At 41.1% G+C, this 24726-nt stretch overlaps 2 protein-coding genes across 2 annotated transcripts; both read right to left on the bottom strand.

Moving 5' to 3' along the window:
• Window positions 1-2454: 2454 nt before the first annotated feature.
• Window positions 2455-6944, bottom strand: LOC115326443. The gene is made up of 3 exons (XM_040220854.1): window positions 6842-6944; window positions 4205-4316; window positions 2455-2545 (listed from the first exon to the last, which is right to left on the bottom strand). The coding sequence occupies exons 1-3, from the start codon at window positions 6942-6944 to the stop codon at window positions 2455-2457; spliced, it is 306 nt and encodes a 101-aa protein (XP_040076788.1).
• Window positions 6945-18245: 11301 nt separating this feature from the next.
• Window positions 18246-24173, bottom strand: LOC120848820. The gene is made up of 4 exons (XM_040220856.1): window positions 24110-24173; window positions 22728-22835; window positions 20094-20205; window positions 18246-18336 (listed from the first exon to the last, which is right to left on the bottom strand). The coding sequence occupies exons 2-4, from the start codon at window positions 22828-22830 to the stop codon at window positions 18246-18248; spliced, it is 306 nt and encodes a 101-aa protein (XP_040076790.1). The 5' UTR covers window positions 22831-22835; window positions 24110-24173.
• Between the last annotated feature and the right edge of the window lie 553 nt (window positions 24174-24726).

Genomic DNA, 24726 nt, shown 5'->3' with positions numbered 1-24726 from the left:
CTATAGTTGAAGTGGGACGCTTGGGTTAGGCCAGTCCCGCTACCACCCGCTAAAAAACTCAAGCACCGGCACAGCGTGAACAGCGCGTCCGAAGGTGTGTACTTGCGACAGTTATTGCCTGCAAACTTGATCGGTCGAAAGGTTCTTCGTCTAAACACCTCGGTGAACGCAAAACGACTCGCACTCATTAAAATAGACGAGCTCGACAAGCTGATCTCGTTGATCACTCCGCAGACGCCGCCAGCCCTGTTTGTTATCGTTTGAAACCGGAACGAAAAGGAAATATCGGGATATTTTTGAAAACAGTAACGACTCTATCTAGATTTTTTTTGTTTCTCAAACAAAATTATTGTCGATGAAAATACTATTACGCCAAGAATAGACAGTTTTGCAACCAGTATTTCACACGTCAATCATCTCTCCAACCAACGAGAGCCAAGAAAAGGTGCTTAGTTTTGTAAGAACCGGGCAGGTCTACCTTCCTTAAATTGTTTGTAACGACGTAAATATCGCTGAAACAATTTTTTTTTGTGGAACATTTACGAATAAAATAATAAAATCCGTCAAAACACATATTTTTCACATCAGCGTCCCTCCACGTATCCTTATTTAAAGAATATATGCCCTTTATGTGCATTACACATTAAGAAAACCATAAGCAGTGTGTGGGTTGTGTTGTTTGCCTCCATTTTTTTTTCGATTCATCAACTCTTTGCACCTTTTGTCAACCCAGCCTTGGGGTTTACCTTGATGTTGAACATATATAAAATCGCCTCCACTTTAAAACTGTGCGATGTAAAGCCAACTTTTTTTTTAGACACATAGTGTTCAAGGTTAAAAGACTCACTCACTAGGCCTGCAATCAAGCAATACGGTTACCATGACACTGGCGAAAGTCAGGTCGTGCAAAAGCTTCATTGCTGTTTTTTACTAAAGAAAGGACGTGGGTACAACGGTGGTGTTTGCACCAGAACGGCGCACTGCCATCCTCTCTTGTCTCGCTCGTCACAGACAACAAAGCGCCGTTAATGACCCACCGGATCACCAGGAGTGTTCCAGGGTAGGTTTGCACAGGGGGCAAGTATGTATTTCAGCAGACCACCTGATGCACTCTGTTGCCCACTCGAAGAAATAAATTAGCCCGGGCTTTTTGTATGCGAAATTGTTGATCACAATAGAAGCCCTAAAGCCGTGTTAGATTAACTATCGCGGACGATATGAGAGCCATTCGTGCTTTTGTGATTTACCTGTTAACCTCTGCAAGAGCTTTCGTCCAAACAAGAAATGAAACGCAAAGTTTAAGTCCCATTATTCACACTTTTCAAGAATTTGAGAGAAAACAAATTATGGATAACGTGAAAAATGCTTATGAGTACCCGGGGATACATTATTATCGGTTGCCGAGTCCTCAACAGACCGATAACTTCTCTAGGTCTGGATTTCAGCATGTGAAACTTGGAGCAGCTTGTGCGTGTTAGGCACTAGTTCCACACAGGCACGTAGCCAGGATTTCGTTCCGGGGGGAGGGGGGGGGGGAAAGGGGGGGGGCACCCATGACGAAATGATGTATGGGGGCAGGGGGAGTGGGGGCCCCAGCAAAATGGACGATTTTGGGGGGGAGGGGGGGGGGAAGCCCGGGCCCCACGCCCCCCCCCCCCCCCCCCCCCCCCATGGCTACGGGCCTGGTTCCACATCTGATATAAATGAGGAGTGTAGAGATTAAAGAAAAAAAGAAAAAACTTCATAGGAGCAGTGAAGTGGTTATCGGATTGCCCTTTTTATTTATCATAAATGTTTGTGAAGTTGGAACTTAAAAGGAAACTGACAGGAGTATTTATGATTTCAAGGTTTTTATTTGTAAATGACATACGAGACCCCAACTACCCAGGACACAATTTGAGGCTTGAAATTCGTTTTCTTTCCGCTCGAAAAGAGCAATCGAGAACTGGTGGTTCGAGTCGCGCTCATTGTCTTCTCCTTGGCCAGGTACCGTTTTCTATGATTTAGACACAACCAGCAAAGATAACAAAAGTCGTGGGTTATCGAAGATTCACACTCATTACTAGAAAGGGATAAAAAATGTGATATCCATTTTTGTGCCTTCTAAAACTCACAAAAAAGTGCAAATACGTTTATTAAAAAAGAAAAGCTGCGCAGTTACGTGATTTCCGGTATCATACTCATTTAAGTTTTTTCTTCATCCCAAGTCCAGGTTCGGTTTCGGTATCGAGGAGTTGCATTTTATAACTTTATTAAAAATATAAATGACACTCTAACATTATATTGATTGGGTAATCTTCTGACACTAAAATAAATCGCCTTGCAGGAACTTGAAAAAACACATTTGGAGAATGTCAGTGTCCCTATAAGAAAGCGCAGCGAGTTGTTTGTAAAAATTGTAGGAAAAAATTTTTATTCGCAAAAGTGGTAACTGCGATCAGCTTCGAAATTACGTTAGCAGACTGGACGACGGGGACAGCAAGATGGCCAGTAGTAAAAAGGGTTGTGCACGAAGTCGCAACTGTCGTAGGGTCTGACATTGCACCTAAAGGAATAAAATGAAATATATTTTTTGTTGACACCCGAACCCGAATATACATTTTAATGAATATAAGGTTAGGCTGCAAACAAACCGGTGGTAGGGTAACATTGTAAAAATAAACCGAGACTGCGAAAAAGAAAGGACACACAAACACAGTGGCCTCTGTTTTTGCCTGTCCTTTCTCTCTTACAGTGTTTGTGTGGTTTTAGTATACATTTTAAGTTCGCCCATTTTCTAGAGTTTTATAATCTGTGCAACGACTTCAATGATTTCCCAAACTCATCACGATGTCGTGATGAGTTTGGCGCCGGTGTTTACGTCTCTTCTCATCCTGTTGTTTTTCCGGCGCCTCTCCTTGATATTGAACCAACTGGTCCAAATTACCATCTTCTATAACCCATTGTATATAGAAACGTTCATGGATAAAATAACGTATTGTAAAGATGGGTGAGAATAAACACTCCTACGAATTAAGCGTTCTTGTTAATAATGCATAAACATTCTTATCATTTAATAATGTCAATTTAAAATTTTCTGTACAATATACTAATAAAAATTTTAGTGTAAGGTGTGACTCGGCACGAAATTTAAAACACTTGACAAAAGTTTAATATTTTTTTTTATAAATACCCTGTGTGCACATGTACAATTCCAATCATACATTTATTAATTGTGCTTATGTTTAAGCTTTCATATAGAAATTTTATTCCACTTTTTGGGTTCGCCGAAATATTGTTGCTACTTCCAAGACCGACTGCAACATTTGTTTTCTGCCACGCCGTTGATTATAAAATACGGCCTTCAAATGGTAAAGTATTTAACTTATTTCTTCATCATCTTTAAGTACCCCTTGGGTATCACAGCTAGGATATCCAGTGAAAGACGGCTTATGAGATGTGAATCGATTAGGTATGTAATTTATTCCTTAAGGTCTCTTTTAAAAAAGAATAAACTTGCGTAGAACAGGAAGTGTTTATTTCTTGAAGGTATAACACTTAAGACCGCTTACGTGAAGGAATGCGATCGCATTCATACACGCAGTGGATTCCTACAAACACAGCGCCGCGTCTTCCTATCGGACATGGCGCTCCGGCGGTGACATCACACTCCCCCACTGCGCATGCGCCGTGAAGTCCGCCGGCTCTACGCCTTCCGTGACGGCGCATCTATGTTGCTGTGCTTTTCGTTGTGTTTTCTTTTTTAGGCGCGTCCGCTTTGACCTTGAGTGCGCCGCTGACTTCCGGGACGAAGCATCTGATATGACGCGTAACAGCCAATAAAATGCGTCGCAGCCATTTTAACGGCGGTTAAAATGGCTGCGACGCATTTTAACGGCCGTTTATTTAGATGCCTCTTTATCGCGATCACTGCCACTTATTTGCTAGTGCTGGTACCAGGAAATCAGCGTTTTTACTTGGTAACCTGAACGTGATTATAGAGAGGTCTTGCTGATGCAACAAAATTCAGGAGGACAAAAAAGGTTATAATTTTTTTCTAGCGATTGTCATATTTACATATTCGAAACGATTAACGCATTACAACAACATCAGCCGTCAATTTAATCAAAATATAGAAATTAAACATGCACACGCACTATTATTAATTACAGCTACGGTTTTGCCCGATGGCTTCCGGCAAAGAGTGAGAATATAAATTACAAACCCTTCAACTGTAAGTGTTTTTGCTGTTACATTGCAAAACCAGCGTTCACAAGGGTACTGAAGTATTTTCAAGCCTCCATCGTTGAGTGTTAGATTGCGGTACTTGCATGTACCTGCAGAATGAACGGTTAAACAATGCGTTGAAACATTAATACACATTACTGTTGACATTATAACTACTCATGTACCTCTGATTTTCGTCACATATGTAAATTTAACTTGTTCATTTCAAGCTAAACAATCTCGGACGATCGCAAATTTAGTCTAAATATTCTCAACAAAAAAGAAAACTTCCATGGCGGCAACGTTATGCTGTCACATCCCTCGGATGTGAGTGGTGCAGAAAAGGTCGTGTGTGATGAGCCTCGTGGCGAGCGGAGGAGAAGCGAAAGGCACAACCGCTTGTGGTGCTGCGTCTTGAATGTTCTCCTCGGAACGTTCCCGCGTTCTGCGAATTTATTACAAGCACCCTTAGTGGCACGTAAGATGTTGTAAAATACCCATTGGCTCGTTAAAAAGACGACGGTGCCAAGAAGCTGCAATACAATGCCGGGAATGCTTTGACCACATGGCTTCGAAGGTTTTCGAAAAACGTAAAAAAAGTACCCTTTGTACCGTAGAAAATGTTGGCGTCTCCAGAATAGTCAACCCAGTGAGGAAATGTTGCAGTAAAACAAGTAAACGTCGGTGTGTCTGTTTTCTGCCTATTTTGTTAGGGTAACATATTTTTGGCGCACATAATGTTTTCTCGGAGCTCAGTCATAATACATTAATAACGGTTTTATTTATGCATCACAGACACAGCGCCTGATATTTTTTTAAGTGGATATGAGCTCTTTGGAATGTTGTGAAATCAGCGAACACAATATGTTCGTGTAAATTAGAATATTATATATCAGATGTCTCTCCAAACTACTGGTCGCGCTTTCTAAAGGTGACTTCCTCTGGCGTTGTCGTTCTATTCGATGCCCCTAGAACCTCGTATCAGCGTTCCAGTATCTGTAAGTAGCGCTGTATCCGTCTCATAGCATAGCACAAAATGGATAGGTGGCGTAAGCTACCGCCCGATCCAATGGGCTCAGCCAGATTCATCCATCCATCAATCCATCCACCATTTATGAATTGCCCGCTGCGCCAATTTGATGGGCGTAGGGGCAAACCAAGGAAGAAGGAAACCGGGTCCAAAGTGCAATACTGTAACACGTGGAAAAGGTTAGTGGATCTATTCTAAGTCTTGAGCCTCCTTTGAGAGTTGTTTCTAAAACCACATCTTTGTTGACCCTCGTGACCCTGCAGCCTATTATTATCGTTCCTCAGCCAATAAAATCGCGTGTTGAGCTCATAAAGATGCCAATAAATGAATCACACTCATATAAGCGTGAACATAATAACCTTTCAGTGACTCTAGTGGTGGCCTCTTCGATTCCGAAAAAGCTCAGTGCCTTCGCAAGAAGTCGTATGACGCTCTCCAGCACCCAGTATGGTACTGGCAGGAAAATCATATTTCTTTACTTTGGGTTGCTCCCATGCAGAGTGCCCGAATCTGTCGAAGGGCAGATATCCAATGGCAGAGCGAACCAATTTCTTGTGCAGCTTGGCTTTGGAAATAGGCTCTAAACAGGTGAACAGTGAAAAATTATCTGCACTGTGTAATTAAATTACCTGCTACTATTTTCAGATGAAATAAACAATATGGCAAAAATAACACTAAGCTCTCAACCTACGCTGTTAGAATTGATCAGCTGTGATTTAACAACGTGGTTTTATAATTTCTACATATTTTAGGTAAGTCTTGATTTTGGGGTTTTTTTTTTACCTCCGGCGTAATTGATTTGTTGTCTCGATATGTGGTCTTGCACCAAAATCGGCTCCTGGGGAAGCGACAAGCGCACTCATGAAACACCCGGAGTTCGAAACTGTACATTTCACTTCCCGTCCTCTCTCGCATTGATTTATTCCTTCACTCAATAGAGAAACAAATATTTCGCATTGTTCCCAAAAGGTATCGGTTTTCTTTCCGAATTACAAGTCATTTAAGGCTAACATAAAAAAAAAACTATATTTTTCAACGCATAACATATCGTGATAAATAAGAAAAAAATAAATCAAGAAAGAACGAATATGACTTGGGTGAGTTCTTTTTACGGTAAGGACGAAACACCTTAAAGAAGAAGTATAAAAGTTTATTTTTAGTTGTATTTTTGTTTTGGTTTAAATTAGAGAGTGAAGTTATAAAAGGAAAAAAGGACGAATAGGCTAAGTGCAAAGGGTGCGTCGGATTTAGTTGTTTGTACCACCAGAGTTCTAAGCACCGTATAATATAGTGATTGATACCCATCACAGAAGTCTATCATTTTTTACAACCTTACGAGCGATTTTTAATTGTTGTTTTAATTTTTTATTTGGTTTATAGATCTGGCTGATATTTTTCGTATTCCTACTACAGATTTTCGTCCCACCTATTACAAAAAATGCGTTTGGGTCCTCAAGGTACTGTAATAAATAATTAAATTAAATAATATATGAAATAATAATTAAATCGGAACTATAACAATGTAAATGTGATTTGAATAAGTAACAATTCCACACATTAAATCGCTTGAAGAACATTTCGAAGAGAATAAAAATTGTGTACTACCGTCTTCAAATGAAACTCCATAATGGTGAGAATGATTAGTGTCTCCCATGATCAGTGACACACCTCCAAATGCGATCAGGGCCAATAGAACGATTGTCCTCATTCCTGGTGCAAAAAAATGACTCTGCAAGGTATCGCAGTTAGTAATGTATTTAACTGAAAGTCAGTCTTTTATTTGATTTTAGTTCGTTAATTTTGGTTTTCGATGATGAAAGTGTTCTGGATTTCAGCCAAAACGTACAGAATCATTGGCTACACCCTAAAGACTATATAAATGTATGACTTTAATTATCACAGCATAGCTTTATGGCAACTTAACTTGCCTTAAGTAGTGCTGTACAGCCCTAAAGTATATTGATTTTCTTGCTTTAATGGCTTGCGGATTTCATTAATGCTGTGGCACCTCACCGTTTGGGCGATTCTTACTTTTCTTTTTTTCAAATGCGCGTGTTCGATTTCGGATAAAGTGTATTCCAAGTCATATTTCCAGATGGGCAAAAACAATTGCCAATCCCACATATTGATGCAAAGGTCACAAATATAAAAACAATGGTGTCTTCTGGACTATCTTTTCAGAAGAGTATCGGTAACACTTGTATCCGCATATATTTAAGATTCATATAACAGAGCACTGATTCAAAAGCCGAGACCCCAGTAACCATGGATGATTACTTCTTCTCTGTTACGCAAGTTGCACGTGGTCATTTAATCATTGCAATACGGAGGGCAAGTTGGTCTGCTTCGTTTGCAGGGGTTGTGGTGGCGTCAGAAAGCCGAGCTCTGATTGCTTCTGATCTAAGTATAGTGGGTAGACCTCAAAGGAACTCGCGTTGAGGTCTACTCAGTATTTTTCAATCAGAGCCAATCAAAGCTCGCCGTTCAGAAGTCACCACAACACCTACAGAAGGAGCGAACTTGCGCTCCCCATTATCGCAGTACCATCCGTTTCTCATAAGGTCCGAGTACAAACAACGCTTAAATCCGAAAAACCCAATCAGACAGCGCAAAAAGTGCACGGTCATGGCGCTCGTCGCCTTTGTGCATGTGCTACCACTAATGAAACCAATCACACACAAAAATAAAGCGCTAGATCACTGCGAATTAACAGTGTGCGATTGGTCTTGCCGGTAAAAGCAAGCCCATCAAGACGACAAGCTTCGTAACGATGCACTTTTTTTATCACTACGGCTTAATCTGAAGCAAGGTACACTAACATAAAGAAACGTTCATTCATGCGGAGCCACAGTGCAGCTGACAGGTGGCGATCTAACATTCTCATCTGCTGTGCTCGATTGATTTTAATCCGAAGAGAAATTGACATTCTCATGGTTCGAAAAATTTAGTGGTAAAGATGTCTCGGTAACGTTTAGGTAAAAAAAAAAATCTTACCGAATTAGATGTTCCCTTGAACTAGCAGGGTTGCGTTGTACGAACGCCGTGGAACGATACGACTATTTATGTAGGAGAGCTGTGTGAGCTTAAAATGTTCGTCAAACAGGAAGAACAAACAACAGTTATAAAAAAAGATGTTGCGCTGAAGAAAATGACCTTTAATTAGTAAAAGAAAACTAAAGAGCAATCATAGTTCTTTTTTAGTCGAAACAAGCAGCTGTTTCTTTAACTTTGCTTTGCGTGAATTTCGAATATAACATCATAGACTTAAGTTTGCGACCTGAGAAGACGTCAGTCCTCGCCGATTGTGGTCACCTTTGCAGTGCGTTTGATGCATGACCTTTCGAAATCGCTATTCCTTGAGTGGATGAAAGGCTTTGAACTTTTCCATCTTGTTTTCTTCACAAACAATTGTGGTCGTTACATCATTCACTTTGTTGCTGTCCTTCGGCGCTTCTCTGCAGTCAAGAGCTTGCAGCCTGCGGACCTGCGCTCGTTACTGAAAATGTATTATAGATTTTAATTACTAGATGAGCAAATTATCGTTACCAATTACGTCTAAAATAATGTATTGCTTTACTTAGTACGGTAGAAATTGCTTGCCCATTCCTTTGCCCGAATACTTCTCAACACAAACTTAAGGTGCTATTTCTAATAATTCATTTGAAAGTGTGGCAATCGTGTTTGCGATATTTTATCATTACGTTTCTTGTAGTATCTGTATAACAAATTTGCATACACGAATAAAAATAATGTGTTACGCTTCTTATCAGTTGTGTTTAGTGTTGGGAAAAACAGACGCCAGCGGGCGGAAGTCTGCAGATATTCGACAGCAGTCCGGGTAGCACAGTTCCCTTGTCCCAAATATGTATTTGTTTGGGAATTTAGGGTCTTAATAAGCTCAAAAAAGTCCAGGTAAAACCAAACTTGACCATTTTTGGCCCGAGTCTGGGTACCTTGGCCCTGAATCGTCAAACAAATGTCAAGGTTAATCTTCACTGCCTGGTAGTTCCCGGCACCCTTGTGCATAATCGACAAACAAGTACCAAAGCTAGGCTTCAGTACTAGTCGTTTATTTTTTATTTGGCGACTTTGGAACAAGATTGCCAGAAAAGCGTTAGAATTAGGCTGCACTGCTGGTTACTCGATTGATGTGTGGAATCTTTTCCTGAAGTTTGGCACTTTGGCATTTATATGACACGCCAAAGGAAAGCCATTAAAATGCAAAAGAACGGATTTTTCGAACTAACCCCTTGTAGAAAAATCATATTAGGCCCCAACAAGTGGCAAACTTGGGCCAAATTGGGCGTTTATCTGGGCATACTCTTAGAACAACTGCACGTCAAAGCTTTTATTTTTTTTTTTCAGAATGCTTACGCTTGGGCTTATGCCGCTCTCTAAATTCTAGTCAATTCTCAGACTGAGTATTGACATATGATAGACTCAAAAATGGAACGCAAAGGTTTCACAAACATGTCACAAATGCGACAAAGTAAAAAGAAACGAAACGGTAAGTCATTAAAGTTTCGACTCACGCGACAACGCATTGTCTTAAGCTTCCGAGCAACGAAGATACAAGTAGAGCATATCATCAGCCATTGTGCAACCTTAGTTCTTTATACGCCGGCCAAGTCCTAGACACTTACCGAGGCAGGAGGAGTTGCGAGCCTAGGAATTATTAGAAAATTAAGAGTGGGTTACTGGATGGTTCACGGAATTATATTATTATTACAATGTTGAGCGGGTCGTTCTTGTTTAGTGGTTGCTTAGCCGCCTTTGGTCAGACTATACATGGTGTTCGCCCCACTTCCGGCCGCCAAGACCGGGGGAGGGAGATACTTCCGGTTCTCCCATGTTTAGCTTGTGTTTGGGTGGATGCTCGGCGACTTTTGGGTCACTAGCGAGAAACTGCGCGAAAGCTGCGCTTTAGAAATGCCCCAGTCCCGCGCTTTTAAGTTGACAATGCTCAGCGGCACCAACAAAATGCCGCAAGTGAAGTTCTTTGAATTCTTTCGAGACGAGGTACGCCACTGACGCCGCCAAGCTTCCGTGATCGCTGCTAAGAAAACGGTGCTTGCCTAGTTCGATGTGCTGCCGATAGATGGCGCAACGCGACAAACGAGAAGATTACTGACACTAGCGAAGATGCCGCGCCAGCGTCGCCCTCAACCGACTAACAATGACAGACGCAAACAGCGCCATTACGGCACGTATAATTGCAAGCTGGCATGGTGCTCTGGGAAAGAAGCGTAATCTATCACTGCGGGTCCCAAAAACGTTCGACGTTTCGGACTCCGGCCGAAACGTCGAAGAATAAATCGTCCGTTGTTGTTTTTTCTCTAAGGGTTCTTTCTCAGTTATATACCCACGCCTTCGGCCTCCCGCCGCCATGCCCGTTGTATATATGTATATGTATATATATATGAGTGATTTCATCTCAAATCGTGCAGACAAAAAGGGTCGAATTCTTAATTTCGCTGAAAAAAATATATGTTATGGCGTCGTCTCTAAAAACGTAGTCGCCACAAACCGAACGTTCGTCGGATTTTCGTTCTCGACTTACGAATTTTTAAAGGGGCCGCGGCGGAAAGCAGTGTTTCTCACATCTGTCGTGGGTAGGATGTTTCGCTCGATCTCCCGCCGTGGATTTCGAATCCACATTATATTAACTTTTATCAAGCACACTGTGAGCACAGGTGAAAGGCTCTAATACAATGAAATAATTTTAGGCTATTTTTTTTCTGTAAACATTTTTAAAACGCTTCCCTCGCGGCTAATTCTTCACGAAATTTGACAATTAAATACTGGCGATCTACTTGGGTTACATCAACAGTTTTTAAGTCTATGGAGATCCCAAAACACCCTCGTTATATATACTATAAAATGGCCCCGCAGTCTCTTCAACAACGATGGCAGTGCGCAGAAGGCGAGTATTGAATGACCTACATAAGAAAGACTCGCAACCGAGCTCAGTCACGCGAAGTCGGTCATAATGGCATCAAACCTCCAAAGATGTTCATTTTTGTTCAAAGCTCTGGGTTCCCACGATAAGGATAGTTAATTACTCTGTCTGAGGTACCCGTAAAACGGCTATGGTGCCATAATCAAACCATTGAAAATGAAACCTTCCAATATTCTTTTCTATAACACCTTGATAATGATATCATCCTACAATAAGTCAACTATACTCACAGATAAGCTTAATATTGTGCTAAAGACTAATCCCTGGTTGACTGGGTGCATAGTTTTCTTTTCCTTGGTTCACAGTGTGACTCTTTCAATTCATTCAATCCTTCGGAAACAAATGTGTCAACGGGTGGTTCGCAAACTGCTTGGAGCTCTTCCTTACTTTATTTACATCGATGATATTTTACGTAACTTTACCACTAAAATACGTCTACAAACAGCCGATCGTGTTTTATATCACAAGTCATCTCGGGTCCTGTTCTCTTAACAATTTCTTGGCCAGCTTCTGTGAGTGGTGCAACACCTGGCAAATGTCAATAACTTTTCGCAAAGCCGCTTTTATATCAAGTTCCAGGCGCTTATTCACATCCATATCTCTCAGGTCATCTAGTTTTTTTTTTTGTTGTTTTAAAGGGAATTTAAATGTACCTTTTGCGTCCTCTTTTTTACGCCTGATATGACCTGATAGATCACTTCGACCTCACATGTAACAATTAGCGGTCTCGGATACCGTCTGCGTACTTTACGTTATGTCATACAACATGCAAAGCTTCTGACATGACAAACCTTAAAACGACGAATCCTTGAATGTGGCTCTGTCGTTTGGAAACCTTAAATACCGTTTGATATCAGCAAGGTTGAAGCTATCTAGAAGAAAGCACTACGTTTTATATGTCAACGGTATGCCAGATATTTCACCCTCTAATTTTTTTGTTGCTTTAAACGTTTCCCCACTTTCCACGCATAGTAAACCTGTGGTGTTGCCTGACCTGAGGATTTCTCACTGGCTGTGGAAAAGTTTCACGGGCGCAGTAAACCGGATGCTTGAAAACCTTACACAGTTTAACTAATTACATTTGGCGTCCTAAAAATGTATTTAAATTTTGCAAAAGCATCTTCTTGAAGAAGGTGCCTCCAACTAAATATTTCACATCTTCATCCACGTGTCAATGTGTTTAAATATTTTTCCTTATGCCAATATATTTGGAATTAGTTGCCCAGTGATGTTCGTTTATTACCCTTGCGTGGATTGTTGTCCACCACTGGTGACTATTGCTGATGTTTTACATATATTAGTTGTATGTTATTTCATTTTGTTTAATGTTTTGTACACTCCTTTCCTCACTTCCGGAATAGATTAACAAAAACTGCAATATCAATATATATACATATATATATATATATAAGTGAAAGATGCGTACTGTCGGAGTTACTAATTCGAAGTTTATTACGACGTTTCGAGCGGGGACCGCTCTTCATCAGGTAGCGAGTATACAGCCCGCGAATGTTTATATACCCCTAAGAAGAAATTAGAGGGAGTAAAGTACCGTAGAAAATGGAAACAGCGTTGACAAAATAGATAGATTACACAGAAAGGAGAGGGCACCAAAACTTGACAATCATCAAAAAAAAAAAAAAAAAAAACGCAAAAGAAGATTATTTACGCTCGCGCAAAAAGAAAAAAAAAAAAAAAAAAAAAGTTGTTGGTGGAGAGATTATTTCCTCTCACACACAAAAAATAAAAAAATAAAAATAAAAAAGGGGGTGGCTCGTCTTCAAACCAGAAATAGGATACATGTGACCACCGACGCCCCCAAATCCCGTGACATTCCTTTGTGCTAGAGGTCGAAGTTAAACACTTTGGGGGATTTTTCTTTGGATAAGGAGTGGTAGGGATGTGACAGTCTATGCCTGCCTGAGATTAACCGCTTGAGCCGCATTTATCCGTTTTGGAGGTTCTCTTCGGACTTAAACGTATTAGGATGTGGTTTAACTATCGATTGTTAAGTTTAAAGATCTCCTAGTGTCTTCAGTGTGTGCATCTAGAGAAGCTCAAGGGCGGAGAGGATCAGCTCTCCAACGAGCCAGCTGCAAACTAAACAGCCTTCCCGGACTTTCATTAATGCCCTGGTTGAAGGTATTAAACTTATAAATAAAATATGATTCTTTTTGCTCTCTTTCAATTTTTGTGCTGAAGCCTGATTCCAAAATTACAACAGAAATGTGCTTGATTGAGTGATTAGAAAGAGACAGGTGCTTTGAGAGCGGAAGGTCGGGGAGTGTTTGTGCGTGACATTTGTGGTTGTTAAAGCGTAGTCTGAAAGCCAAATTAGTCTGTCCGACGTACTGTTTATTACAGACATTGCAGTGCAGGAGATAAATCACGTTTGACGTGCCGCAATCGTAGCTACCCCTTATGTTCCACGTGAACTCTGAATTTGTGCTCGTGGCGTTCTTTGTTTCTAACATGTGCTTGCATACTTTACACCTGGGCTTTCGGCATGGTCGGCAACCTAGGTTTGCGGGAGTGGTAGTTTTTGATTTTACTAAGACGTCCTGGAGATTCCTGCCGCGTCGATAGACGACCCGAGGAGCGGCGGGAAAGATTTCTTTGAGGCGGTCGCTCTGTGACAGAAGATTGTAATTTTTGCTCAATATGTTGTTGATGTTTGGAAGATTGCCTGTATACGTTAAAATGAGGTTAGACTGTCTGCTTTCTTGAGGACGCTCTATTCGGTTGCCAATGATTTCTGAGCGGTCGAGGTTTCTTGCCTTGTTTATAGCGTCATCGATTACATTTGCTGGATACCTCTGCTGGGTTAGTACGCGTTTCAGTTCCTGAGCGTTTTGTTCAAAGTCGTTGTTGTCTGAGCATATGCGCTTAAATCTGTGCGCTTGAGAGTACGGCAGACTAGTCTTACAGTGTCGAGGATGGCAGCTGTTAAAATGGAGGTATTGTTGTCTATCGGTAGGTTTTCTGTAAAGTTTCGTACTTAATTTGTTGTTGGAAATTTCCACAGTTACATCCAGGAAGTTTATGCACTTTTGTGATACGGAGTGAGTAAATTTTATCGATGAGTGAGCTAAATTGAAGGCGGCGATAAATTTCATGAGTTCGTCTTCAGCACCGGCCCAGATCATGAATATGTCGTCGATGTATCTTGTGTAAAACAGCGGTTGAGTGGGGCGTTCAGCGAGAAAGGTGGTTTCCAGTTGTGACATAAATATGTTAGCGTAATTTGGCGCCATCTTAGTTCCCATAGCGGTTCCATTGGTCTGCAGGAAGTGCCTATTCTCAAATTCAAAGTGATTGTTCTCCAAAACCAGTTTCATCAGAATTGAAAGGACGACCCCCTCGATGTCAAGTGTGTGCTGAGCGTGTTCATACGCTTCGATCACTGCCGCAATTCCGTCTCTGTGGGGTATATTTGTATATAGGGAAGCCACATCAAGGGTTACGAGAAAAGCGTTATCCGGAATGTCTAGTGGGGAAATTTTCTGCAGGAAGTGGCTGGTGTCTTTAACAAACGAAGGGAAGGTTGGAGGAATGTCCCTGATCAGTGTATCGACAAGACTCGAGATACGTTCGGTGACTGTGCCTATTCCTGACACTATGGGTCGCCCGGGGTTGTTGATCTTGTGTATTTTAGGAAGGAGATAAAAGCGACCGGGTTTGGAGTGGGATGGTTTTATGGCGTTAAAAACCTCCTTGGTTATTTTGCCACTTTTCTTTAGAGCTACTAATTCCTTTATGATGGCCGTTTCAAGCCTTTGTGTGGGGTCTGTCGGTAGTTCGCGGTAAAATGATGCGTCATTCAATTGCCGAAAGCCCTCATCAAGATAATCTTGTCTGTTCATAACAACTATGGAGCCGCCCTTATCTGCAGGTTTAATAATTAAATCTGCCCTGGCACTGAGTCTTTTCAGGCACTCATTCTCTGGCCGAGAAAGGTTATATTTTGTCGGTCTTTGCCTCTTCACAGCGGAAATGATTTCGCGTTGCGTGATATCAATGTACATGTCGAGGTACTTATCTCTTCGCGGATTAGGCGTCCATTGCTTTCCTGGGTTGGTCAGAATCGTTTGGTTAGGATTCGGTTGGCGGTCGTGAAAGTACTCGCGGAGCCTCATGTTTCGGGCAAACTTGTCCAGATCTTGGTACAATTGAAACTCGTTGTAGTGGCCAGTTGTGGGGCAGAAGGTTAATCCTTTAGAAAGGATGTTGGTCTCTTCCCGCGTTAACACTGCGTCCGATAAATTTACTATGTTGCCTTTGTCCACTGTTTTTTCGCAATGTCTCCCGGAACGCGCTGCAACTTGCGGCCGGCAGCCAATCGTGTCTAGAGCGGCGGAGTTATTTGAAGCCAGCGACGGTTCTGCGTCTGCGACCCGTGTAGGCCCTGGAGGTGGAGAGTGGGCATGGATAGTTGCTTCGGCTAGTTGTTTTTTAAAAACAATTTATTTTTAACTGAAGGTACATTTCAAAAAGATTAGGTTCATTTTAATAAAGCACACTGGTCGAGAGCCGTCGCGAAAAGGAGGTACCGCCATCTATCAATACGAACGACAAAGACACCCCGCTACTGGACCCTTGTCGTCTGCGTCGCTGCCCGCCGTAGACCCTGGCAAGTTTTTTGACCTTATTTTTTACAGAAAAAAAGCTACGCTTTGTAATTTTACAAAAAAAAAAAAAAAAAAAAACACACACACACAAGAAACGTTGTGTGAAATACACTTTTGACGAAAAGTTTAGAGTGCTACGTGGAGGTTCGAATTTTACGGTCCATTTTAGATCGATCCCGGTGACTAAGTGGACCACACTATAGTTGAAGTGGGACGCTAGGCCTAGGCCTGTCCCGCTGCCACCCGCTACCAACCCAAGCACCGGCACAGCGTCGACAGCGCGTCCGAAGGCGTGTACTTGCGACAGTTATTTGCTGCAAACTTGATCGATCGAAAGGTTCTTCGTCTAAACAGCTCGGTGAACGCAAAACGACTCGCACTCATTAAAATAGACGAGCTCGACGAGCTGCTCTCGTTCATCACTCCGTAGACGCCGCCAGCCATGTTTGTTATCGCTTGAAACCGAAGCGGAAAGGAAATATCGGGATATTTTTGAAAATAGTAACGACTCTACCTAGATTTTTTGTTTCTCAAACAAAACTATTGTCGATGAAAATACTTTTACACCAAGGACAAGCAGTTTTACAACCAGTATTTCACACGTCAATCATCTCTCCAACCAACTAAAGCCAAGAAAAGGTGCTTAATTTCATAAGCACCGGGCAGGTCTGCCCTCCTTAAATTGCGTGTAACGGCGTAAATATCGGTGAAACAATTTTTTTTTGTGGAACATTTACAAATAAAATTATAAAATCCATCAAAAAAACTTATATTTTTCACTTTAGCGTCCCTTCACGTATCCTTCTTCTTTTAGGAATATATGCCTTTTATGTGCATTACACATTGAGAAAACCATAAACAGTGTGTGAGTTTTGTTGTTTGCCTCTAACTTTTTCAATTCCTCAGCTGTTTGCACACTTCTTCAACCCAGCCTCGGGGCTTACCGTGTTGAACAAATATCACCTCGCCTCCACTTTAAGACTGTGCAATGTAAAGCCAAGTTTTTTTTTAGACAAATAGTGTTCAAGGATAAAAGACTCACTTTTCGTTTTCGAATAGGCCTGCAATCAAGCAATACGGTTACCATAACGCTGGCGAAAGTCAGGCCGTGCAAAAGCTTCATTGCTGCCCTTTACTAAAGAAAGGACGTGGGTTCAACGTTGGTGTTTGCACTAGAACGGCGCACTCGTCACAGACAACAAAGCGCCGTTGATGAGCCACCGGATCATCAGGATCGTTCGAGGGTAGGTTTGCCCGGAGGGCAAGTATGTATTTCAGCAGAGCACCTGATACACTCTGTTGCGCATACGAAGAAATAAATTAGCCCGGGCTTTTTGTATGCGAAATTGTTGATCACAATAGAAGCCCTAAAGCCGTGTTAGATTCACTATAGCAGACGATATGAGAGCCATTTGTGCTTTTGTGATTTATCTGTTGACCTCTGCAAGAGCTTTCGTTTAGTCTAAGTCCCATTATTCACACTTTTCAACAAAGCGAGAGAAAAAAAAAAGCCTATGGATAACGCGAAAAATGCTTGTGACTACCATGGGATACATTATTATCAGTTGCCGAGTCCTCACCGGACCAATATCTTTTCTAGGTCAGGTTGTGAGCATCTGCAACTTGGAGTAGCTTGTGAGTCTTAGGCACTAGTTCCACACAGGCACGTAGCCAGGATTCTCGTTTCAGGTGGGGGGGGGGGGGGGGGGCTACCCATGACAAAATGATGTATGGGGGTGTAGGGGGGAGAGGAGGCCTTAGCAAAAGGGGGGGGGGGGGGCGGGGGGGAGGAGCCCGGGCGCCATGCTCCCCCCCCCCTTTCCACCCCACTCCCTTGGCTACGTGCCTGGTTCCACATCTTATTTAAGTGAGGGGTGTAGAGATGAAAAACAAATGTTATAGGAGCAGTGAAGTGGTTATCGGATTACCCTTTTTATTTATCATAATCATAATCATAATATCATAATCATAATCATAATTGACACAACCACCAAAGATAATCAAAGTCGTGGGTCATCGAAGATTCATACTCAATACTAGAAAGAGATAAAAAATGTGATATCCATTTTTGTGCCTTCTAAAAGTCACAAAAAAGTGCAAATACGTTGATTAAAAAAAAAAAGCTGCCCAGTTAAGTGATTTCCGGTATCATACTCATTTAAGTTTTTTCTTCATCACAAGTCCAGGTTCGGTTTCGGTATCGAGGAGTTTCATTTTATGACTTGAAAATATACGTGACACTGCAACACGATATTGATTGGGTAATCTTCTGACACTGAAATAAATCGCCTTCCAGGAAATCGAAAACACATTTGGAGGGCGTAAGTGTCCCTATAAGAAAGCGAAGCGAGTTGTTTGTAAAAATTGTAGGAAAACATTTTTATTCGCAAAAGCGGTAACTTCGATCAACTTCGAAATCACGTTAGCAGACCGGACGACGGGGACAGCAAGATGGCCAGTAGTAAAAAGGGTTGTGCACGAAGTCGCAACTTTCGTAGGGTCTGACATTGCACCTAAAAGAATAAAATGAAATATATTTTTTTGTTAACACCCGAACCCGAATATATATTTTAATGAATATAAGGTTAGGCTGCAAACAAGCTGGTGGTTGTTGAACATTGTAAAAATAAACCGAGACTGCGAAAAGCAAAGGACACACAAACACAGTGGCCTCTGTTTTTGCTTGTCCTTTCTCTCTTACAGTGTTTGTGTAATTTTAGTATACATTTTAAGTTCGCCCATTTTCTAGAGTTTTATAATGTGTGCAACGATTGCAATGATTTCCCAAACTCATCACGATGTCTAAAATTCTAATCGATTAGTCTGCCTGAGCTACGAAAAAGTGAATTGCACGTTTTGGTATTTAAATGTTGGACTTCTATAACCCCGATAGAGGACAGGCGCCGAAAAAAACACAAGGACAAGAAAAGACGTAAACGCTGGCGCGGTGTTTACGTCTCTCCTCATCCTGGTGTTTTTTCCGGCGCCTCTCCTTGATATTGAACCAACTGGTCCAAATTACCATCTTCTATAACCCATTGTATATAAAAACGTTCATGGATAAAATAACGTATTGTAAAGATGGGTGAGAATAAAAACTCCTACAAATTAGGCGTTCTTGTTAATAATGCATAAACATTCTTATCATTTAATAATGTCAATTTTGAATTTACTGTACAATATACTAATAACAATTTTAGTGTAAGGTGTGACTCTGCACCAAATTTAAAACACTTGACAAAAGTTTAATATTTTTTTTTATAAATACCCTGTGTGCACATGTACAATTCCAACCATGCATTAGTTAATTGCGCTTATGTTTAAGCTTTTATATAGAACTTTTATTCCACTTTTTGAGTTCACCGAAATATTGTGGCTAATTCCAAGACCGACTGCAACATTTGCTTTCTGCCACGCAGTTGATTATAAAATACGGCTTTCAAATGACAAAGTATTTAACTTATTTCTCCATCATCTTTGAGTACCACCTGTGTATCACAGTTAAGATATCCAGTGAAAGACTGTTTATGAGATGTGAATTGATTAGGTATGTAATTTATTCCTTAAGGGCTCTTTTAAAAAAAGAATAAATTTGCGTAGGACAGGAAATGTTTATTTCTTGAAGGAATAACACTTAAGACTGCTTGCATGAAGGAATGCAAAAGCATTCATACACGCAGTGGATTCCTAGAAACACAGCGCCGCGTCTTCCCATCGGACATGGCGCTCCGGCGGTGACATCACACCCCCCACTGCGCATGCGCCGTGAAATGCGCCGGCTCCACGCCTTCCGTGACGGCGCATCTATGTTGCTGTGCTTTTCGTTGTGTTTTCTTTTTCAGGCGCGTCCGCTTTGACCTTGAGTGCGCCGCTGACTTCCGGGACGAAGCATCTGATATGACGCGTCACAGCCAATAAAACGCGTCGCAGCCATTTTAACGGCCGTTTATTTAGATGCCTGTTTATTGCGATCACTGCCACTTATTTGCTAGTGCTGGTACCAGGAAATCAGCGTATTTTACTTGGTAACCTGAACGTGATTATAGAGAGGTCTTGCTGATGCAACAAAATTCAGGAGGACAAAAAAGGTTATAATTTTTTTCTAGCCATTGTCATATTTACATATTCGAAACGATTAACGTATTACAACAACATCAGCCGTCAATTTAATCAAGATATAAAAATTAAACATGCACACGCACTATTATTATTTACAGCTACGGTTTTGCCCGATGGCTTCCTGCAAAGAGTGAGAATATAAATTACAAACCCTTCAACTGTAAGTGTTTTTGCTGTTACATTGCAAAACCAGCGTTCACAAGGGTACTGAAGTATTTTCAAACCTCCATCGTTGACTGTTAGATTGCGGTACTTGCATGTACCTGCAGAATGAACGGTTAAACAATGCGTTGAAACATTAATACACATTAATGTTGACATTATAACTACTCTATACCTCAGATTTTCGTCACATACGCAAATTTAACTTGTTCATTTCAAGCTAAACAATCTCGGACAATCACAAATTTAGTCTAAATATTCTCAACAAAAAGAAAACGTCGATGGCGGCAACACTATGTTGTCGCATCCCTCGAATTTGCGTGGTGCAGAAAAGGTCGTGTGTGATGAGCCTCGTCGCGAGCGGAGGAGAAGCGAAAGGGACAACCGCTTGTGGTGCTGCGTCTCGAATGTTCTCCTCGGAACGTTCTCGCGTTCTGCGAATTTATTAGAAGCACCCTTATTGGCACGGAAGGTGTTGTTAAATCCCCATTGGCTCGTTAAAAAGACGACGGTGCCAAGAAACAGCAATGCAAGGCCGGGAATGCTTTGACGACATGGCTTCGAAGGTTTTGGAAAAACGTAAAAACGATACCCTTTGTACCAGAGAAAAGGCTGGCTTCTCCAGAATAGTCAACGCAGTGAGGTAATGTTGCAGTAAAGCGAATAAACCTTGGTGTGTCTGTTTTCTGCCTATTTTGTTAGGGTAACATATATTTGGCGCACATAATGTTGTCTCGAAGCTCAGTCATAATACATTGATAACGGTTTTATTTATGCATCACGGACACAGCGCCTGATATTTATTTAAGTGGATATGAGCTCTTTGGAATGTTGTGAAATCAGCGAACACAATATGTTCGTGTAAATTTGAATATTATATATCAGATGTCTCTCCAAACTACTGGTCGCGCTTTCTAAAGGTGACTTCCTCTGGCATAGTCGTTCTATTCGACGCCCCTAGAACCTCGTATCAGCGTTCCAGTATGTGTAAGTAGCGCTGTATCCGTCTCATAGCATAGCACAAAATGGATAGGTGACGTAAGCTACCGCCCGATCCAAAGGGCTCAGCCAGATTCATCCATCCATCAATCCATCCAGCATTTATGGATTGCCCGCTGCGCCAATTTGATGGGCGTAGGGGCAAACCAAGGAAGAAGGAAACCGGGTCCAAAGTGCAATACTGTAACACGTGGAAAAGGTTAGTGTATCTATTCTAAGTCTTGAGCCTCCTTTGAGAGTTGTTTCTAAAACCACATCTTTGTTGACCCTCATGACCCTGCAGCCTATTATTATCGTTCCTCAGCCAATAAAATCGCGTGTTGAGCTCATAAAGATGCCAATAAATGAATCACACTTATATAAGCGTGAACATAATAACCTTTCAGTGACTCTAGTGGTGGCCTCTTCAATTCCGAAAAAGCTCAGTGTCATCGCAAGAAGTCGTATGACGCTCTTTAGCACCCAGTATGGTACTGGCAGGAAAATCATATTTCTTTACTTTGGGTTGCTCCCATGCAGAGTGCCCGAATCTGTCGAAGGGCAAGTATCCAATGGCAGAGCGAACCAATTTCTTGTGCAGCTTGGCTTTGGAAATAGGCAGTAAACAGGTGAACAGTGAAAAATTATCTGCACTGTGTAGTTAAATTACCTGCTACTATTTTCAGAAGAAATAAACAATATGGCAAAAATAACACTAAGCTCTCAACCTACGCTGTTAGAATTGATCAGCTGTGATTTAACAACGTGGTTTTATAATTTCTACATATTTTAGGTAAGTCTTGATTTTTGTGTTTTTTTTTTACCTCCGGCGTAATTGATTTTTTGTCTCGATACGTGGTCATGTACCAAAATCATCTCCTGGGGAAGTGACAAGCGCACTCATGAAACACCCGGAGTTCGAAACTTTACATTTCACTTCCCGTTCTCTCTCGCATTGATTTATTCCTTCACTCAATAGAGAAACAAATATTTCGCATTGTTCCCAAAAGGTATCGGTTCTCTTTCCGAATTACAAGTCGTTTAAGGCTGACATAAAAAAAACACTATATTTTTCAACGCATAACATATCGTGATAAATAAGGGCAAAATAAATCAAGAAAGAACGAATATGACTTGGGCGAGTTCTATTTACAGGAAGGACGAAACACCTTAAAGAAGAAGTATAAAAGTTTATTTTTAGTTGTATTTTTGTTTTGGTTTAAATTAGGAAGTGAATTTATAAAAGGAAAAAAGGACGAGTAGGCTAAGTACAAAGGGTGCGTCGGTTTTAGGTGTTTGTACCACCTGTGTTCTAAGCACCGAATAATATAGTGATTGATACCCATCACAGAAGTCTATCATTTTTTAAACCTTACGAGCGATTTTTTATTGTTGTTTTAATTTTTTTATTTGGTTTATAGATCTGGCTCATATTTTTCGTATTCCTACTACAGATTTTCGTCCCATCTATTAAAAAAATTCGTTTGGGTCCTCAAGGTACTGTAATAAATAATTAAATTAAATAATATATGAAATAATAATTAAATCGGAACTATAACAATTTAAATGTGATTTGAATAGGTAACAATTCCACACATTAAATCGCTTGAAGAACATTTCGAAGAGAATAAAAATTGTGTACTACCGTCTTCAAATGAAACTCCGTAATGGTGGCGGTGATTAGTGTCTCCCATGATCAGTGACACACCTCCGAATGCGATCACGGCCAATAGAACGATTGTCCTCATTCCTGCTGCAAAAAAATGACTCTGCAAGTTATTGCAGTTAGTAATGTATTTAACTGAAAGTCAGTCTTTTATTTGATTTTAGTTCGTTAATTTTGGTTTTCGATGATGAAAGTGTTCTGGATTTCAGCCAAAACGTACAGAATCATTGGCTACACCCTAAAGCCTATATAAATGTATGACTTTAATTATCACAGCATAGCTTTATGGCAACTTCACTTGCCTTAAGTAGTGCTGTACAGCCCTAAAGTATATTGCTTCTCTTGCTTTAGTGGCTTGCGGACTTCATTAATGCTGTGACACCTCACCGTTTGGGCGATTCTTACTTTTCTTTTTTTCAAATGCCCGTGTTCGATTTCGGATAAAGTGTATTCCAAGTCATATTTCCAGATGGGCAACAACAATTGCCAATCCCACATATTGATGCAAAGGTCACAATATAAAAACAATGGTGTCTTCTGGACTATCTTTTCAGAAGAGTATCGCTAACACTTGTATCCACATATATTTAAGATTGATATAACAGAGCACTGATTCAAGAGCCGAGACCCCAGTAACCATGGATGATTACTTCTTCTCTGTTACGCAAGCTGCACGTGCTCATTTGATCATTGGAATACGGAGGGCAAGTTGGTCTGCTTCGTTTGCAGGGGTTGTGGTGGCGTCAGAAAGCCGAGCTCAGATTGCTTCTGATCTAAGTATAGTGGGTAGACCTCAAAGGAACTCGCGTTGAGGTCTACTCAGTATTTTTCAATCAGAGCCAATCAAATCTCGCCATTCAGACGTCACCACAACACCTGGAACATAAGCGAACTTGCGCTCCCCATTATCGAAGTACCTTCCGTTTCACATGAGGTCCGAGTACAACCAACGCTTATATCCGAAAGAGCCAATCAGGCAGCGCAAAAAGTGCATGGCCATGGCGCTGTCGCCTTTGTGCATGTGCTATCACTAATGAAACCAATCACAGACAAAAATATACTACGAGATCACTGAGAATTCACAGTGTGCGATTGGTTTCGCCGGTTGAAGCAAGCGCATCAAGACGACAAGCTTCGTAACGATGCACTTTTATCATTATGGCTTAATTTGAAACAAGGTGCACTAACATAAAGAAACGTTCATGCATGCGGAGCCACAGTGCAGCTGACAGGTGGCGATCGAACATTCTTATCTGCTGTGCTCGATTGATTTTAACCAGAAGAGAACTTGACATTCTCGTGGTTCATAAACTTTAGTGGTAAAGATGTCTCGGTAACGTTTAGGTAAAAAAAACTCTTACCGAATTAGATGTTCCCTTGAACTAGCAGGGTTGCGTTGTACGAACGCCGTGGAACGATACGACTATTTATATAGGAGAGCTGTGTGAGTTTAAAATGTTCGTCAAACAGGAAGAACAAACAACAGTTATAAAAAAAGATATTGCGCGGAAGAAAATGACCTTTAATTAGTAAAACAAAACTAAAGAGCAATCATAGTTCTTTTTTAGTCGAAACAAGCAGCTGTTTCTCTAACTCTGCTTTGCGTGAATTTCGAATATAACATTATAGACTTCAGTTTGCGACCTGAGAAGACGTCAGTCCTCGCCGATTGTGGTCACCTTTCCAGTGCGTTTGATGCATGACCTTTCGAAGTCGCTATTCTTTGAGTGGATGAAAGGCTTTGAACTTTTCCATCTTGTTTTCTTCACAAACAAGTGTGGGCGTTACATCCTTCATTTTGTTGCTGTCCTTCGGTGCTTCTCTGCAGTCAAGGGCTTGCAGCCTGCGGACCTGCGCTCGTTACTGAAAAGGTATTATAGATTTCAATTACTAGATGAGCAAATTATCGTTACCAATTACGTCTAAAATAATGTATTGCTTTAGTTAGTACGGTAGAAATTGCTTGTCCATTCCTTTG

The sequence above is a fragment of the Ixodes scapularis genome, unplaced genomic scaffold (assembly GCF_016920785.2).
Source record: "Ixodes scapularis isolate PalLabHiFi unplaced genomic scaffold, ASM1692078v2 PGA_scaffold6__148_contigs__length_123643588, whole genome shotgun sequence".
NCBI lineage: Eukaryota > Metazoa > Arthropoda > Arachnida > Ixodida > Ixodidae > Ixodes > Ixodes scapularis.
The sequence above is the reverse complement of the archived record's forward strand: the minus strand, read 5'-3'. Positions and strand labels throughout refer to the sequence as shown.

Coding starts and splice junctions, on each gene's coding strand:
- LOC120848820 (XM_040220856.1), bottom strand. CDS start 22,830: ATGAGGACAATCGTTCTATTGGCCGTGATCGCATTCGGAGGTGTGTCA. Junction 20,206..22,727: donor CGGAGTTTCATTTGAAGACG/GTAGTACACAAT, acceptor TTCATTCTGCAG/GTACATGCAAGTACCGCAAT. Junction 18,337..20,093: donor AAAACACTTACAGTTGAAGG/GTTTGTAATTTA, acceptor TTATTCTTTTAG/GTGCAATGTCAGACCCTACG.
- LOC115326443 (XM_040220854.1), bottom strand. CDS start 6,944: ATGAGGACAATCGTTCTATTGGCCCTGATCGCATTTGGAGGTGTGTCA. Junction 4,317..6,841: donor TGGAGTTTCATTTGAAGACG/GTAGTACACAAT, acceptor TTCATTCTGCAG/GTACATGCAAGTACCGCAAT. Junction 2,546..4,204: donor AAAACACTTACAGTTGAAGG/GTTTGTAATTTA, acceptor TTATTCCTTTAG/GTGCAATGTCAGACCCTACG.